General features: G+C 41.2%; 1 protein-coding gene across 7 annotated transcripts in view; it reads right to left on the bottom strand.

The window, feature by feature from the left end:
• Positions 1 to 18445, bottom strand: part of RPTOR (regulatory associated protein of MTOR complex 1) — a 323167-nt gene that overhangs the window by 144762 nt on the left and 159960 nt on the right. For all 7 annotated transcript variants that reach the window (XM_043496352.1, XM_043496353.1, XM_038371215.2 and 4 more), the window contains one exon: positions 16364 to 16423. In XM_043496352.1, the coding sequence (XP_043352287.1) occupies positions 16364 to 16423 (60 nt within the window). The remainder of the gene's footprint in view (positions 1 to 16363; positions 16424 to 18445) is intronic.

Genomic DNA, 18445 nt, shown 5'->3' with positions numbered 1-18445 from the left:
CAGGTTTTAATCAGAAAGCTTTTTCAGTGAGCCAGATGCAGCTGCTCACTGGTGGATACCAGTCAACGAAAACTGGCCCAGTGTGTGATAGCGCTCTCCCAATATGTGTTTTATGTTTAGAGGAAAGGGAGGGTTCAGGCCTTCTCCCCACAACAACAAAAAGAAGCTCACCATTTCCAGCCCTTGGACAGTATGACCTCCTGTTGCAGTTACCCAAACTTATCCCATCAATGGACTGAACTGACAAGATGCCAAGAGTTTGAGAGCTGCACTTAAAGTGCAAAATACACTGCAGCTACTCATCTTTAATATGGAAGCGTGGCCTGCAGAAAGTACAGGTCCCAGAATACAAAGCTCCACGTATAATCCAAATGACCAGACCACAATTCATGCTACCTAGGACCCAAAACCTCCACAGGCTGCACTTCTGGGTTAAAGAGGAGTGGGTGTGAACTGTTATTGGATCCACCCATTGTTCCTCCTCATCAAAACACAAAGCATTCATACCCAGTTCCCAACTCTCCCATTAGTGCTCAAACCCTGGCTCAGAGCTAACATAGTCTGGCACTCTCCCAGCTAAGTATCAACAGCTATGATAACCAGACTTCAAAAATGTGCAACCAACCAGCCCAGTAAGATGTGTGAATGGTGAGGTAACAGTCTAGCTTTACCTCATTAAAGTAAAATGTGCCACAATGTATCTTTTTGGCATGTAATAAAAAGGCAGATGGAGGAAACCCTTGGTGCTTTTCCTCTTAAAGTGATACAGCTAAATGCTTTCCTTTTCCATATAAATCTCTGTATAGACAGTATCATACTATTACAGCACAGTAATCACTGCAACCACCCCTGGAACAGATCATTTAGACATCACACACAGATACTCTTTATTCTTTATTAGTTCATTTTGCATCTTGCTTGAAACATCGGCACTGATCTGGGAGATCCACCTCTCCATAGTGTGGCACAAAATTAGAATTTGCTGTATTAGTCATAGAAATTTTATGTTGCTTGGATCTAAAATTGCAACCTACTTCTGCAATATTCTTCTTAATAAATTCTCCATCACAATATTGACATTTAGCACGAGCAATATTCCATGCCATAACAAAAAGTCAGTTGTTGTGTCAGCTTCCTTACTCAACGCAGAAAGTAGTGTCTGTTGACTGTTGAGGTGTAATTTTAATGTGGGTAGCTTGTTTTTCCTTAATTCTGATCCAGGAGGGTACTTAGACAAAAAGTTATTGTGATTCGTTTTGTAGTGACGTTTCAAGTTTGCTTTGTAGCGAGAGAGTGATGCATTGCAGATTAGGCACAGGGGTTTGCAACTTTTGCTAGTGAATGCAAAATCTTCCTCCCATTCTGGTTGAAAATTTCCGTTTTCTTCTTCATACTTGCATTTCTTACTTTTTGAAGATGTCATTGTCATCCACAAAATTAACATAAGGTTAACACTTAAATCTAAAACTATTCAAATGCGACTTATGAACAGTAAACACAGACTGTAGTGTGCAGCATGCAGGGAGATCAGAGCACATAAGGTCTGCTCAGCACTACAGTGACACGATTTCCTGTTATAATGAGCATGTGTAGCTGAAGCCGGAGCTAAGGTGCCACCTGCAGGGCTGAAGCCCCCAGCACCAGCTCGCCGCCTCGTGCGGGGCTGAAGCCCTCAGCAGCAGAGCCCCGCCTCGTGTGGGGCTGAAGCCATGATGGCTGGCTCACCCCGCTGCAGGGTGAAATCCTGAGCCTCTGCGTCCGCCCACCCCCGTGGGGCTGAAGCTGCAAGCGCCAACTCACCCTCAGCAGTACTGAAACCCTGCACCTCTGCGCTCACCCATGGGGCTGAAGCCACGAGCACTGGCTCGCTCCGTTGTGGGGTGAAGCCCCTCCTCCCTCCACAGGGTGACGTGCCGAGCTCCATGAGCTGCAGCTGAACTGTCAAAGAGCCACATGTGGCTCACAGTTTGGCCACGCCTGCAATATTCAATGTTAATTTTCCACTGAAATAATGATAATAGTTTAATTGGATTGCAGTGTTTGACTCATCTAAAATATTTAGCAAATTTTCACAATGCAGCTATCCAGGTATTTATTTATATGTGCTAATCAGAGAATTGTTTTACCTTAACCTTTTCGGTATGTCAAGAATATTAATAATTTTCATAATCTTATTCTTTATTTTTATATCTAGCAAAACATCTTGATAGGCCAGCCAAGAAGTGCACATGCTTAATCTAAGCAATTGTGTCACTGGTTACTGGAACCTTTGAAAACCCCCCTCTTATCCTCTCTCCCCTGTATGTCACACCTAAAACTCAGACCCTGATCCTACCAACACAAACATGTTTAACTTTAAGCACTGACTTCAGCGAGACTACTTGTCTGCTTAAAATTAAGCATGCAAGTATTTGCAGGTTTAGGGCCTTAGATTGTAAACTCTTTGCAGCAGGGACAATATCCTTCTAGGTGTTCTGTGAAAATCTAGGTGCTATAAAGTAACTCAAGACAATATCAATCCCATTGAGCCTAGTCTCAAAATAAAAAAGACCACCCAAAACCAGAGAGGAGTCACAGGCCCAGAAAAAACACTCAACATAATAGACAACCAAAAGCAGAACAGAAGCCAGCTACAACCTACCCCATCCTGCTCCATTCAAGTGTCTTCAGATTACTCTTCCGTATGTTCTTCTATAATAAAATGAATAATTCTTACATGGTTCACAATCTGTCATTTTAACAAACAAAAAAAACACTAAACTCTCTCTCACTCCTTGAGTTTAGGAACTACATTACTTTTCCAACTCTACATGATCAGTCTCAATACCTCTCAGATTATACATGTATCCTTTAGCATGAAGAAAATCATACTGGCAAAATTAGCATCCCAAATTGGGCAAACTATCCTTACAGAATCCCCTCATCCACCCCAATCACACTTCTGTACCGCACGTTCAGACTTTAGAAGTCTGGAGACAAAACTAAATGATGCAGCTGAATTTATCATTTGCCTGTTACCAGCCATCGTCAGATCATCCACATGAACATGTGGGAAGAGATCCACAATGTCTGGTGCAGGATTCAGGAAGAGTCTGTCTTCCCTTGTTGTAACTCAGTATTTCTCAAGCTGCTTCAAATTAAAAACTTTTAAAAAAATCTTAGTTTAGTTTGGAAAAAATATACATCTCTAGAAATCATGTTTGTTAACTGCTGCCGCAGAGGGAACACAAAGGCACATAACTTCTTTGGTGAAAGTTCCACATAAATATACACTTACATTCCACACAATTCTCAACAATAAAATAGTGAAGTTATATTACTATAGCTGGAATCCAAAAGCATTCCCTGTTCAGGCTCCTTGGTAGGGCAAATATTGATCCTAAGCTACTTGTCTGTCCCTTTAACTTAATTTTCAAAGCAAGTAGAAAGAACTCATATCAGAGCAGAATTCAGAATACCAAATTTCAGTCCACATGAGAGAGGCAGAGAGATTTCCAAGAACAACTTCACACTTAATTCTCTTTATTAAATGTGAGATGCACAGAGATGTGTATTTTGGCTGGTGCTCTTAGCTGTGAATAGCTGGCTGAAATAGGAAGTTGCTGACTGCAGCCATTCCCTAGAAGCAACCTGAGACTTGAATAATCCAAGCTATTCTCTTGAGAAACAGTCCGGGGTTTTATATTTTCTCACTAAAAGGCTTGGCACTGAAAACAATTGCTCGTTAGTAGGGCATAGATTGTGTTGTGGACGTGCTTTTATAGGTTTTTATTTGATAAGAGTAGGTGATAGTCCTGAACATTTAGAATGTTAGAAACCTTTGTAAGACTATAACCTCTGTAAGGTATTGTGAAAAAGAATATCTGCCTGTGAAGGGCAGAGCACTCTACTGGCCAGTGCATGGGATGGGAATCAAAAATTATCTGTCCCTACTCCCTGTTCTGACACCCTATGTTACCTTGGGTAAATTGTCTCTCCATGTGCCTCAGCTTCCCCATGCATAAAATGGGGATAAAACTTTTGCCTACCCTTTCCCAGTGTGAAAATTCATTAAGGTCTGCCAGTGCTTTGGAGATGCAGGTGCTATATAAACGTTATGTATTATTATTGTGTGAGAAGGTGAACAGGAGGAAGGCAGGTATATAAGTGCTTAGGCAGTATTCTGAATAATGTCTATCTGCACACATACCAGGGCCTATAGATTTTAAATTGCAGCTATCAAACATACATTAGAAGGTATTTGACTGCACTGTTATTCTGCATGTTACACAGAGACTCAATTAAATTTGGAAAAATTAGCAGGATAAATCTTTGCATTAGAAAAATCAGCAACCCTTCTGTTCCTAGATGAGACGTCCTGATCTCCTGTCCTGTGACAGCAGTAAAGATTAAACTGCTTGTGTTGCCTGGATGACAGGCTGAATGATCTGGGGAAAGCGCTTTTATCTGAGTGCGATCTGATAACAGTCAGTCAATCTCATCTTTGCTTGGGAATCAAATTTTAACTTCAGAGGGGGACTGGTAGGAGCAATTCTCAACTCTCAGATGGTAAACAAAGATCAATTTGATAATAGGGATAATTAATCAGCCAAAAATTGAATAAGTCCATCACCAACCAACCTTAGAAACTCAATCAACCTACTGTGAAATTCAGCAGCACCAGCCTGTACCCATTACTTATGGGAGCTGATGCCTAATGCTACAGAAAAAAATATGGAATAAAAGATTGGAGGAAAAGTAAAGCATTTCTTATTTCCTTTCTCACAGTTTTATGATAAAATAAAAAACTGATTGCTTACATTAAATAGCCTCATTTCCATCCCCCTTCAGAAATTAGAATCGGCTTTCATTTTTTTATTTTTGCAGAGTTCCACTGAATATGCAGATTTTCTTTAGACTTGAGTATCTTAATTGTTTTTCAGATAAAACAGTTTGCAGAGATTCTCAGTGTATTTGCTTGCACACTGCAGGACAAGGTCTTTCAAGGCAGTCCTCTGACCATTATATTATAAATGCTTTTTAGTTTTTTGGGTATGTGGACACTAAAATAAACAAACATGGAATGGGCAGAAGACAGCAAAGCTCCACAAAGAGTTTGTCCTGGGTGGGATTTTGCTGCCTTCCTGGTTTCACTTCTCCTGATGTCTTTCATATTATGTTTTGACAATCACTGGAGAGCCCTTGACATCAAGGACCAAACAGATGTCATTTCTAAACCTAGGCCAAAAAAAAAAATTTTTTTAAAAAAAGGGGGCGGGGGAAACCACGCTGCCTCAGCTCTTGGCTGGGTTTAACATCTCTACAGTATCCATTAGTTCTTCCATCAACTATTCCTAATAGCCACCTTTACAAAACCCTAAATCACTGCAGTATATTGTGAAAAGTGCAGACTATGAAATGTCAAGGTCACTGAACTTGTGCCAGATGCAACTGTCAATGTCCTCAGAAATTCAGTAATATCCTGTGAATCACTTTAATTACAATGGAAACATTTACTTCAAAGGAAGCCAGGTTTCCCCCCCCCCAGTTGGTAAAAGCTTCACTGCATTAACTTTACTATTGGACATCTAATGTGTATAAAATTGAGATGCACATTAAAATGTATGGCTTACATGTTAGAACAAGATGTTATAGTTAATATTCTCTGATGTGTTCAAAAACAGTGAAAGGGAAAGTTCGAAGTTGGGATGGTTATCCAAACCTACGAACTTGCTCCCACTAGGTCCTCAGTCCAATTCTTACCATTTTCTCCTGCCACTAGTATAACCACTGAGCCCTTTCCTGCCTGTCTTTTAAGATCTGGGGAATGTGGTGAGGCAGCAGGTATGGTAGCTCTCTGGGGCTTCCTTGTTACTTGTGTCTCAAAGAGCATATGTGAGGGGAAGCCCAAAGGGTACACAAGTGCCAGAATCTTGCAGCGTAAGTCATTCAGCTAGAAAGATACATCAGTATTTCAATGGTTAGTTCAATCAAAGGGAGCATCTCTCTCATCATCATACAATCATGTGGCTGATACAGAAAGGACACAATTCTAACGGATATGGCTAACTCCTGAAACCTCACTCACCTCCTTGAGAGGATCAACAAAAGAGTTAAAGTTCTGACAGCATTTATCCTGGAACATTCTAAACCTTTGTCTCTTTGTTTTCAGTCCTGCCATCTATCTTTATTAAGCAATGGAACACTGTTGCCATGAAAACCATCTTGTTGAGTATGATCTTTACTTTGCATACACAATAAGCTTTTGCAGTATACCAGCGCCTGGCTCTTTATCTAACAATGGTGATAAAACTAAGTGCTCCATTTCAATAAGAAATGATTCATTGCCAAAGAAAAAACCTTCTGGATCATCATTCTTAAAGACAATCTAAAAGTCTTTCCCACCCCTCAACTCAAGTACTAATGAACCACGTTTGTCAGCTAAGTATGATGACAAATTGTCACTACTATCCTTTGGTTGCCGACATGTTTAAATCTAATATATTTAAAGCCAAATTTTGGGGTCTTCCATTACACTGACTAGAAGGAACTCTCGGGCTGTGAACTGCCCAGCTTTGGTCCAAAGTTTGTAGTCTTCAAAGGTGAACTATGAAGGTGAAATATAAGAATTACATTTCCTCCTAGGTCAATATTACTTTCCCCACTGTTGCTCTCTTTCCCTTTCCTACACACCTTAGACTGTTTTTATTCAGTGTGTTCATGACTATTTTAGATTGCAAGGTCTTTGGGTAAAGGATCTCACTGCCTTATAGACCAAGCCACACTACTGGTGCCATCAATAATATTTCTTTCCCACACACTGAGATATGCACCTTGCTGGCTATTCCCATGCTGCAAAATAAAACAAAACAACCCAAAACCAATTCTAGCACTGTTTCTTTGACAGAAAATTTTAGAATAGATTACAAAGTCATGCTGGGCATACTATTTAAAACAATTGTTTAGTGTAAGCAACAATTTTGTTTATTTAAAAATGGATGAAGCCAGTGCCATTCTTATCAAAACATGGACAGGTCTGATCCTCCTGACGCTTTCAGATGGAATGAAAGAATGTCATTGCTAATGGCTACTGGGAAAAGGTGGCAACTGGTGGATGGAGTTTGCTTTAAATAGATGAGCAAGAACTTGCTGGACATGCCAATCCTCAGGAAAGAAAAATGATAAAAGCAATTATCTTTGACTTCAAAAGCAATGGAAGGGAGCTGAGAACAGAGCTGTGTATAGTGAGAAGAACGGTTTGATTCTAACAACTGTAAAAGGCCTTCATGGAATTCTAAGGGGAAGTGCGAGTCACATAAAGCCTCGTTCTCCCTTACCTACATGTGTCTAATACATACTGGTATCCAAGGAAGCATGCAGCCAGCACCAGGGGAAATGAATTTATACAAAACCAAAAGCTGTTAAAGGGAAGGATGATCACATTCTCAATGCCAAAGTACATGATCAGTTGAGCATACAATAAGAGGAAATTAGTGCTCCAAATATTTGAAACTGAGCTTGTTACAGTTCCAGGATTTTGCTATCAAAATGCCATGCAGAAAAGGTGTCTTCATTCCCTTCTCCTACCAGGTTTCTTGGTGTTCTGCTTCTGTTGAATTTTCCCTAATGGGATGGGGGGGGGGAGAAAAAGAAAGAGAGGGGAAGGGATGATAGGCTATTTTGAATGTGTTGGGTTTTGTCTTATGTTGAGTGTGTGAATCTCATGCTGATTGACTTCCTGCACTACACCTGCCTTTGTGCAGATTTTCCCCTCACACATCTGCCAATGGGTGCACATCATGTGACCTGGTCACTGTCATCTCAGTCCAGTCCTGGGTCTCTTTTGAGTAGACACTGCTAATCCACAACAAATGGCATGTTGGTTTGGGATGTCTACAAATTACTAAGCGTCCCGGACCCACTCATAATTTGAACTGGGATCTCCAGAGATGGAAAACTAAACTACTGTTAACTAACTAATCATAGTACTTTGCCTCCATTCCAATCTACTGTTCTAAAGGCAACTCGGACTAATTAAGATTCTCTGGGCATTTGTTATTTTGTTACTTTACAGCCTGATTTCCACATTTTCCCCAATTACTCACATTCTTTCTGCTGAGCAGTCTCTTGGGGTTTTGTTTTTCCTACTTCATCTCTAAATTAGTTCCTTGTGAATCATTACTCATCTTATCAGTGACTGACAGACACTAATGAATTACTGATTTCCAGCCTGATACACCCAATAATAGTTATAATGGAAACAAAGGTAATTTTAGTACCAAACTTTTTATTTCTAGTAATTTTTGTAAAGTGAATTTTGTGCTGTTGAAAGGTGCTTGATTGACAGACCTGGAGACTTGAGATCTGTGTTCTCAAAACAGCTACAGAACAGGTAGCAGCAAGGCAAGCTATACTGCTCCCGCCTATGTGACTCAACCCTGATCGGCAGGGACTACATTTAGGGTTTAGAAGACTGTCCATGCCCCACAGATAACATGGTATGTTTGCTAAGATGTGTAACAAAACATTGGTGGCAAGGGAATATGATTCATGTCAGTTGTGGTGGGTTTCTTTTACCATGGATATTTGGTCATTACAAATTATTGTAACCATTAACTTATTTCAGACAAAAAAAACTGAACAGTGATCAGATGAGAGGGACTTCTGCTCACTAATTATCTGTACCAGACACTAACAAATGGCCCAGCTGGAAAAAAGCACTCTACGTCATTCTCAGTCCCCTGAGCTTCCCAGGTTTCCTCACATTTTGTATGTTTCTTTTAAAAATTGTATTACTGAGCTCCAGCATTAGTTCCAAAATATGGATTATTTTGGCTCCCTCTCAAAGGATTGATAATATAAATGCACTGTAGAGGCAGCAACATGCTTATTCATCAGGTTGCTGGGTTAGTCTAGATAATTAGAAATCTGGGCTCTTCAAAGAAGGTGCAGAGTAATTTACTCCCAAACTCATCATCTTAATTAGAAACAAACTCCTTTCCCAGGTTTAAAGACAGATAAATTATAGATTACATTATGCACTACTGTCTAGCTAGACTTGTTTTGGGACTATAATAAAAACGTGTGTTCTCTATAATTGATATTTTTATCAGATTATGATTAAAACCTTTTCATGTTTGCTATCCTCAGGAACCTTCCATCAGAACATTTTTCAGGAAGGCAGCTCTTCTAAAAAGTATGTTATGGAGATATCAAGAAGGAGCAAGAACTCAGAAAAAACTCTTGTAACAAGTGTCCCCTAAAGCACTGTGAGGAATTTGAGTGCAACACTCAAACGTTTGATTTCTGGTCTCAGCAACAGCGAAGGAAATACACTACGCAGGGTGGGTGGCCAGAGCAAAGGACTAATAGGCCAAGCAACTGTTTTTCTTTTTGACCTCAGGGAGTCATCAGTCATCTGCTTCAGGCAAACTGATTCCTACACCTGGGTAAAAATAGCAAGCAAGATCACTGGAAAGCAGAGGTTCACCTGCACTGAGCCATAGTTGCCAACAGCTACATAAAATCCTAATTGGCTAAGAGGTCTAAGAGCAAAACCAACAAGCCTTAGGAAGGACAACCGACTTTACAGAAAGAAAAGGAGTATTTGTGGCACCTTAGAGACTAACAAATTTATTAGAGCATAAGCTTTCATGAGCTACAGCTCACTTCATCGGATGCATTTGGTGGAAAAAACAGAGGAGAGATTTATATACACACACACAGAGAACATGAAACAATGGGTTTATCATACACACTGTAAGGAGAGTGATCACTTAAGATAAGCCATCACCAACAGCAGGGGGGGGAAAGGAGGAAAACCTTTCATGGTGACAAGCAGGTAGGCTAATTCCAGCAGTTAACAAGAATATCAGAGGAACAGTGGGGGGTGGGGTGGGGGGGAGAAATACCATGGGGAAATAGTTTTACTTTGTGTAATGACTCATCCATTCCCAGTCTCTATTCAAGCCTAAGTTAATTGTATCCAGTTTGCAAATTAATTCCAATTCAGCAGTCTCTCATTGGAGTCTGTTTTTGAAGCTTTTTTGTTGAAGTATAGCCACTCTTAGGTCTGTGATCGAGTGACCAGAGAGATTGAAGTGTTCTCCAACTGGTTTTTGAATGTTATAATTCTTGACGTCTGATTTGTGTCCATTCATTCTTTTGCGTAGAGACTGTCCAGTTTGGCCAATGTACATGGCAGAGGGGCATTGCTGGCACATAATGGCATATATCACATTGGTAGATGCACAGGTGAACGAGCCTCTGATTGTGTGGCTGATGTGATTAGGCCCTATGATGGTATCCCCTGAATAGATATGTGGACAGAGTTGGCAACGGGCTTTGTTGCAAGGATAGGTTCCTGGGTTAGTGGTTCTGTTGTGTGGTGTGTGGTTGCTGGTGAGTATTTGCTTCAGATTGGGGGGCTGTCTGTAAGCAAGGACTGGTCTATCTCCCAAGATCTGAGAGAGCGATGGCTCGTCCTTCAGGATAGTTTGTAGATCCTTGATTCACATCAGCAAAATAATTTAAGTATTTAGTGAGTAAGTATTTAGGTTTTAGAATTATTATAAATCTAGTAAACTCAGTAACGTATGTTAACTCTCTCCTAATGTTATGCTTTTATAACATGTGGATTCATAACATCTGTTTGGCAACAATTTTTATATAACTTTGCTCTAGATAATATAGAAAGATTTTAGTAACTGATTATGTCACCAATTTACAGTGCTTCAGATTTTGTTTAGACTAAAGAATAAAGCCAACAAAGTAAACCGCTCCCCCCGTTCCCACAACATCTGCCTGTTTTAATATACTCTGACGTTTTCTTATTTCATTGCTTAAAATGCTGCTATTGCAAATCCATGGAACAGATTCAGGGGGAGAAGTAGAAGATACAAGTGGCTCAGGTGGATTTAAAATGACACTGGTAGAGAATACAGCATTGTTGTAGTCATGTTTCCCAGACCCAAAGAAGAGCTCTGTGTAAGCTCGACTCTCTCACCAACAGAAGTTGGTCCAATAAAAGATATTACCTCACCCACTGGTAGAAATGTCAGTTTTGTCATTTTCAATTTCGAATTATACAAGAACTCTTAGCCCCATTTGCCTTGAAAACACAAAAAGATGACCGCAGTAAGGACATGTGTATGTTACCCAGCCACATTACAGAGTAAATCCAGAAACCCATCTTGGCAGCCAGCTCGACAGCTTTGTCAATACTTAGCAGTTTAATGATTAATCCCTTTTCCCTGCCCCTTAATTTATGATTTTACATCTTTGAGACTATGCTGAACCCTTCTGCAACTGGCTATTTATAAGCAGTATAACACATAGCTGCCCAGTTACACAGCATAGATTTCCTGCATTTTCAAGTTCACCTAGTGCCTTCACATACTGTATTCCCACCTAGCAGTGAAACAGAACTGATTTTCAAAGGAGACAACTTTTCTCTTCCATTTCACCTTGAGGTACTCACATATTTGCAGTGGATTATCATTAATGACCTGTGAAGGAATGCTAGTTACACCTGCCAGTCACGTGATGAGAGTGCCTGACCATTCTTAGCTCATTAATGCTGGATATTGTGGAAGCCTCCTGTGATGGAACTAAAACTGTTCCACTTGAATTCAAGTTCTTTTGAAAGTACCGCTGCAAGGCTGGGAGCATCTTGTACCAATAATCTGGGTTAAAGGAAGTGCACAGCTCCAAAGGCAAAACACCTAGCTTTTACTGACTATCATGTTTGGTGCTAGAATTTCTAGGGATATTACAAGCCAATCTCAAGTACCTTGTACTCCAGCTGCAGCTTCAGGTGACTCAGTTAAAGGGGACGAGCCATGTCTGACATGGATACCCCTTGTTCTAAGGCAAAACATTAGAAGAGGAAAACAGATGAGGACACTGGTGTTCAACGCATTTTAGTAACCTCTCGGGAGGCAGAAACCTAGGGGGGCAGTGATTAGTCTTCTGTGCCTGCTCCTAGAAGGGGAGGACAGAGTCTCTCTCACCATAAGAAGAAATGCCACTTCTTCCCCTCTGAGCATGTCTAATCCTTTGGGGCTAGGAAAAAGAGAGCTTCAACTCTGTCCTCTTTAGGCTCTTCCCTTCACAGTGACCCTGAAACTGTATGCCCCACCCAATAGTATTCTCATCCCCGTAGTAAGGGAAGCAGGTTGGTCTCCTGGCACACACCGGCCTTGAGAGCTTATTTCCCTAGTCTAACTTCTTAAGCCAGCTGGAAAGACAGATATCCTTCCACACAGAATATTCTTAATGATAATTAACTTAATTGTTATTTCATATGTCAGTGCTTAATAATACATTTATGTGGTACCCCCAGGAGATCTCCACTTGTATTGACGATTCCTTCAGGGTTTAAAGACAGAATCTCTTACTTTTGCTTTCCAGACACCTCAAAATCAGAACAGTTCAGGACAACATCCCTCTGTCCACACAAGGGTAAGTAGGCTTGGCAGCATTTTTTTTTCCCCAATTTTGACGATTTTTATCAATTCTTATTTTTAAGATTGCTCCACCAGGAACACAGCCTCCTCCCACACCTTGTATTGCAGCGATTAGGCTTCACCAACCCTGAGGCAGCACAGAGAGCCCTCTACAGCTCCGCAGTCACAGACGTACTCACTCACTCCTATGACAGCAGGTTTGCCGAGGGTTCCCTACACGACTGCAGGGCTGGTGATCGCCGAACCCGGCAGGCACACCCACTCTTACTGGTTGATATAATTTTTCATCAACTGCATTGTGTCAGCTGAAATTGACGTTTACCGACAGTTACTGATAAAAATCCAACCCCGCCAAGCCTAAGAGTAAACAAAGGAACCCTCAGGCCACCAGATGATCACCCTCAGCTTCTGAAAGAGCATTAGCGGGCACTGTGCGCGTTGAGATGAGACAGACATAACAACCCCTGTGCAGGTTTCTTTTCTGCTCCTCACCTCCTTGCAAACACTCTTGCCCAAGGACACGTGGCATGCACTGCCATAGGGCACAGTATCCAATTGAGAAGTGCAGCTGTTGCTTCACTGACACATTACTGAAAATAATTTTAAGAGCTTCTTTTGGTAGTTTTGCTGAGTTGGGCTGGGGAGGTTCCATTTTCCCTTCAATAATCAGAAAGCAAGATAGAATAAGAAACAGAAATGAATGAGTCACTTCCAATTACTTACAGATTACAAGGAACGCTGGTCCATCTTCCCTGCACCTTGCACAGTGCATTAGTTAAAAACCCGTACTATTCAAAAATAGTATAAATTGACATGAAGATTTTATAGCAATTGATGGGATGAATCGGCATAAACATTGCTGCCATGTGCGTTGTGTGACTTAGAAAACCTCAGTTAAAAATCCACAAAGCATATTGCAAACAGGAAAAAGAAAAATCAAATGTGTTCACTGCTGGTGTAATGAAAACAAAACCTAAAAGCTCAACATGGCTCATGAATTATGGGAGGGAAAATGTAATACAGTTCTGGAGATGGATGAAAGCTGAATTAATTCTCCTAGTTCTTTTATTTACTTTAGCAAACAGATTTCTGACCCCGTTTTGCATCGGCTTCTTTTTCACAGACAATGAGCTGAAGAGATTTCTCTTTGTTTTCCTACATAATCTGTCACTACCCAAGGGCCTTGCTCTGCCAGTTTTAGTCAATGGTTTGGGCTGGATCCTCACTCAGAAACAAGCGCATAAGTGCTGTCACAGTTCCGGGGTTAAATGCACTCTGCCCCCTCCCTCTATCATCTGCTCATGGATCCCCATTAGGTTTCCGGTCTCCAAACCTCACCTCTCTATGTCTGGGGACCTGCATCACTCTCCTTAACAAGAAATTTAAGGTTGCAGGTCCTTGGCAATTCACTGTGCTTATCCCAGCAGGTGTGACATTTGTCCAGCCCCAGCCATTCTGCTTTCTTCTAGGGTCTGAATGTGTTTTCCAGTGACCAGCTAGCCTTCACATTTCTTTAGGACAAAAACATTACCGAGAAAGCATATAATAAAACAATAAATCTACAGACATGCCAAGCTTACCAGGTGTCACCCATCTTCCATATGGAGACCCTGGCGAGTTTCAGTCCTTCAAACCCTTCCAGCAGGGCTTTGCCAAGTTACAGTTTCATGTCAGTTGACGATCACATGAGGGACCCTCAGTGATTTCAGCCTCCTCCTTTATACCACAAGCCTGTTCTTTGTCTACTGGATCTCTTGAACATGGTCTGAACCCATTTATGCATTACTGCCTTTGAAGTTAAGGTTAATAGAATCATAATTTGGCTTGTAGATGCTGGACCCATTTTCACATAGATCAAATTTGTGATGTTCTCATGGCTTCCATAATGGTTCAACACTTAAAAGCTGCTCAAGAGCCTGATATAGACCTATCTCCTAAAGTATATGACGCGGAAGGTTTTCTGGCATTCAACTACACTTTGAAATTTCTTTGGGGTTAAAATGTGCAGGTTATTCTACATGGATCTACTTTACCAATGCAATAAGCCAAAAGAGAAGACAGAGTGCTTTGAACTGGAAATTTTAGCTGATGGAATCCTACACTCATCCACCATTGTTGCAAAATATCATTTCCTACTGGCAGTCTGAGACCAATGAATGATAGTTGCAAATCACTGTACTCTACAGAAACCTATTTAAAAAAGCAAGAAATAATGCATTAAAACACTACTACTAGGTACCCACTGATTAAATACCACAACCCAACCCCTCCGAACACCACAGAGAATGCCTTTCACCTGAATGAATGAATGAATGGACTCAAATCCTGGAGAACTGAAAGAGGATAACTGGCTTTAAACATTCACGTGTCAGAAGTCCGAGTCCATGGTCTATTCCAATTAATCTTGACAATGAGCGTTTCTCAAGACAAACATCTCAAAAATTGAATTATCTTTTATTTTAATTGTTCCAAGCTAATTTAACTTGGGTACACAACAATGTTCTAAGAATAGGAAGCTTAAGAATACTAACCATGTGGCACAGATCTCAGAGACCATCCACACAAATATGTACTACCTCACCTGATGGCAAAAAATACCTTCCTATAAAAACTCCTTGAAAACAAAGAATGCAGTAGATGAATTATGATTTAGTTTTTCAATAGCTTGGGTGGCTTGCATAACCTGGGCTATGCTTTGGAGAAGAGTTTACTTAGTCCATCATTTTGCCCTGGGCTGTCCATTAGCCAGTAGTCTGGTCAAGTATTGATTGGATGAAAGGATTATTATGGGTATCCATGACATTAAGGATCGAAATATAATACCATTATTAGACAGAAAGAACACTAGAGTGTGCTGAGGAAGTGACAAAACATGTCTTTTTTTCTGATTTTACACACACATACACGCACGCGCTCAGGGTATTGAATGGATTTTATGGGTCATAAAAGAGAAAACGATAGCTATGTCAAGAGACATTAATACCTCAGACAAAGCTTCCTCTGCAGAGTTCTAGCACTATGCACCCAAAACAGCTCTGCCAGTGTATTCCAATCCTAGCCTGCAGTACTCCATGCTATTCCAGTGCCAGTCTCCCCTGGACACAGCTCTGCCAATGCATCTAAACACCAGACCTGCAGAAGCCATTTCAGTTGTATGTTCCCATATAGCTCTACCAATGTACCTCATTGCCTGACTGTAGACATTCTCTACCACAGCAGCCTTTGCCTGCCTTTAGCAGAGGCTTTTGCCATATGGTTTTACGTTAGCTAGGGTATAGGCTCAGAGTATTAAACCAATTTTACATGTGACCTTAATGTGTGCGAAGTTGTAACTCCAAAAATTTAAGGCTATGAGCATTATCTCCATTGACCCCCGTTGACAAGCTCTCTCAATGTGTGCCCAAAACAACTAGCTAGGTGGCTTGACAATATTGACTGCCAAAAAGGTGACCGAAGTTTGCATTCTGGGCTGACACTTGTCAGGCAAGTGTATGTTCAACATATCAGGAATGAGACCTAGGTGACCTCTAAGTTAAAAGATCTGAGCAAAGCTCTAGGGCAAGCGTAAGACTCCATCTAAACAGTGTTCCCTGCATGAATTCTTGCTTCTATAGTCACTGCTTGTTCTGCCAGCCTGTGGTAAGACAATATAATGAGACACACCATAGACATGAGAACGAATGCAAAACGAAGGACTAACGGGTAAGATAGTCAAAGAAAAATGAGCAGAGGGAAACTTGGTACCCCCAAGTGAATCTCGGGCAACAGAAGCACCTCAAAGAGGTGCATGCCCACAAGCAGAATGAAGGAATCTTGAGGACAACGTGACTAAAAAGCAATTTCCCCTCTTCATCAAACCAACTATAATAATGGAAGCCAGGAAAGCAGTAGTTTTAATGTCATGAAATCTTGCTTACTTCTCTATTAAATCCAGCGTGACTCCTGGCACCAATCTGACACTCTTCTGCATGCAAAACCTGAGGAGAACAGAAGAAAAATAATTCACACTAATTAAATATTTAATGACCGGACGCTTGGAGGTTCTGTGGAAAGAATGAGGAAGACTGTTATTACAGTGTTTTTGCTTTTAGAATATCATTCGGTTTGGAAAACTTTGCAGTGGCATAATGAGAATCAAACAAGGCTCTCAACATTTGTCACCCTCATGGTCATGTAGTGATTTCCATCGTCACAGTGACAAGCTTGTGGTATTGCAACTGCCACAGTGACAAGTTTCCCAACACACGGAGAGAAAAAAAAAAGGTTCACAGTCATCCAGCAGAGTCCCTTGAGAGAAGGGAGCAAGACATGAAATAAAGCAGAGCTAGTGTACGGTAGTGAAATAATGATCTGTGTTGGCTGGGTTTCCCTGAAGAGACCTGGCACTGCAGTGGGGAGGGAAGAGAGAGCACGAGAGCAACATGTCAAGATCAAACACCTGGTTTATATAATTTTAAAATATAAAAATTGATTCCATTTCTCCAGCAATTAAAGGCACCACAATTTCAGAACTGCCTGCACTGAAAAATACAGAGTCCAGTTAACTCTGAGGTTTGCCATATCTAGAGACTCCCAGACTAGCTAACCTGAAGTGGAAAAGAAGATACGTGCCCAATTCTCATGCACCAGCTCCCTCTCTCCAGACTTCCTGGGGGAGTTGCTCCACTGACTCCACTACATCCCCAGGCCTCTCGTGCAGAGTGTCACAAACCATTTCCAGCAGATACATGTTCAGATTTTAAAAAAAAGTTTCTAGCCTTTGTGATTGGAGAGAAAAATCTATTGAATGGGACCTTGAATCTGAAGACAGGTTGAAATCAGAGGGGATCAACTGCCTAAGGCTTAGATCCTCGTTCCAGCAACTGTCTGAGCAGCAGAGCTGTGTGCTGGGAGATTCCTTTGGGGCCAGGGAAGAGAATCCTCCACCTCCATTTCCAAGCCAATCCATGGCTGTGCCACTTCCATCCCCAATAAGTGGGGGAAGTATCTGCCCAATTCCCCATGGTACAGCAGCGAGCAAGAACCCCAAACATCTGTGCTCCTTGATGAACAGGGAGTACACATCTACCTGGTGGAGTTCTGAAGACCCTCCAGCTTTCACTGTTTTACACCCTATTTTCCAGAATATGCATTGCAGCCACCCTCTTTCTAGCCAATCATAGGGCAAGGCTCAGAAAAGCTCAATGGTGTCACAGTCAGCTATCAGAGTAGCAGCCATGTTAGTCTGTATTTGCAAAAAGAAAAGGAGTACTTGTGGCACCTTAGAGACTAACAAATTTATTTGAGCATAAGCTTTCGAGAGCTACAGCTCACTTCATCGGATGCATTCAGTGGAAAATACAGTGGAGAGATTTATATACATAGAGAACATGAAACAATGGGTGTTACCATACACACTGTAACCAGAGTGATCACTTAAGGTGAGCTATTACCAGCAGGAGAGTATGGGGAGAGGGGTGGAAGGGGGAGGAGAAACCTTTTGTAGTGATAATCAAGGTGGGCCATTTCCAGCAGTTGACAAGAACGTCTGAGGAACAGTGGGGGGTAGGGGGGGAAGATAAACATGGGGAAATAGTTTTACTTTGTGTAATGACCCATCCACTCCCAGTCTCTATTCAAGCTTAAGCTAATTGTATCCAGTTTGCAAATTAATTCCAATTCAGCAGTCTCTCATTGGAGTCTGTTTTTGAAGGTTTTTTTTGTTGAAGTATAGCCACTCTTAGGTCTGTGATCGAGTGACCAGAGAGATTGAAGTGTTCTCCAACTGGTTTTTGAATGTTATAATTCTTGACGTCTGATTTGAGTCCATTGATTCTTTTACGTAGAGACTGTCCAGTTTGGCCAATATACATGGCAGAGGGGCATTGCTGGCACATGATGGCATATATCACATTGGTAGATGTGCAGGTGAACGAACCACTGATAGCGTGGCTGATGTGATTAGGCCCTATGATGGTGTTCCCTGAATAGATATGTGGACAGAGTTGGCAACGGGCTTT

The sequence above is a fragment of the Dermochelys coriacea genome, chromosome 14 (genome assembly GCF_009764565.3).
Source record: "Dermochelys coriacea isolate rDerCor1 chromosome 14, rDerCor1.pri.v4, whole genome shotgun sequence".
In the NCBI taxonomy this organism is placed as follows: Eukaryota; Metazoa; Chordata; order Testudines; family Dermochelyidae; genus Dermochelys; species Dermochelys coriacea.
This window is presented reverse-complemented; position numbering and strand designations above follow the sequence as displayed.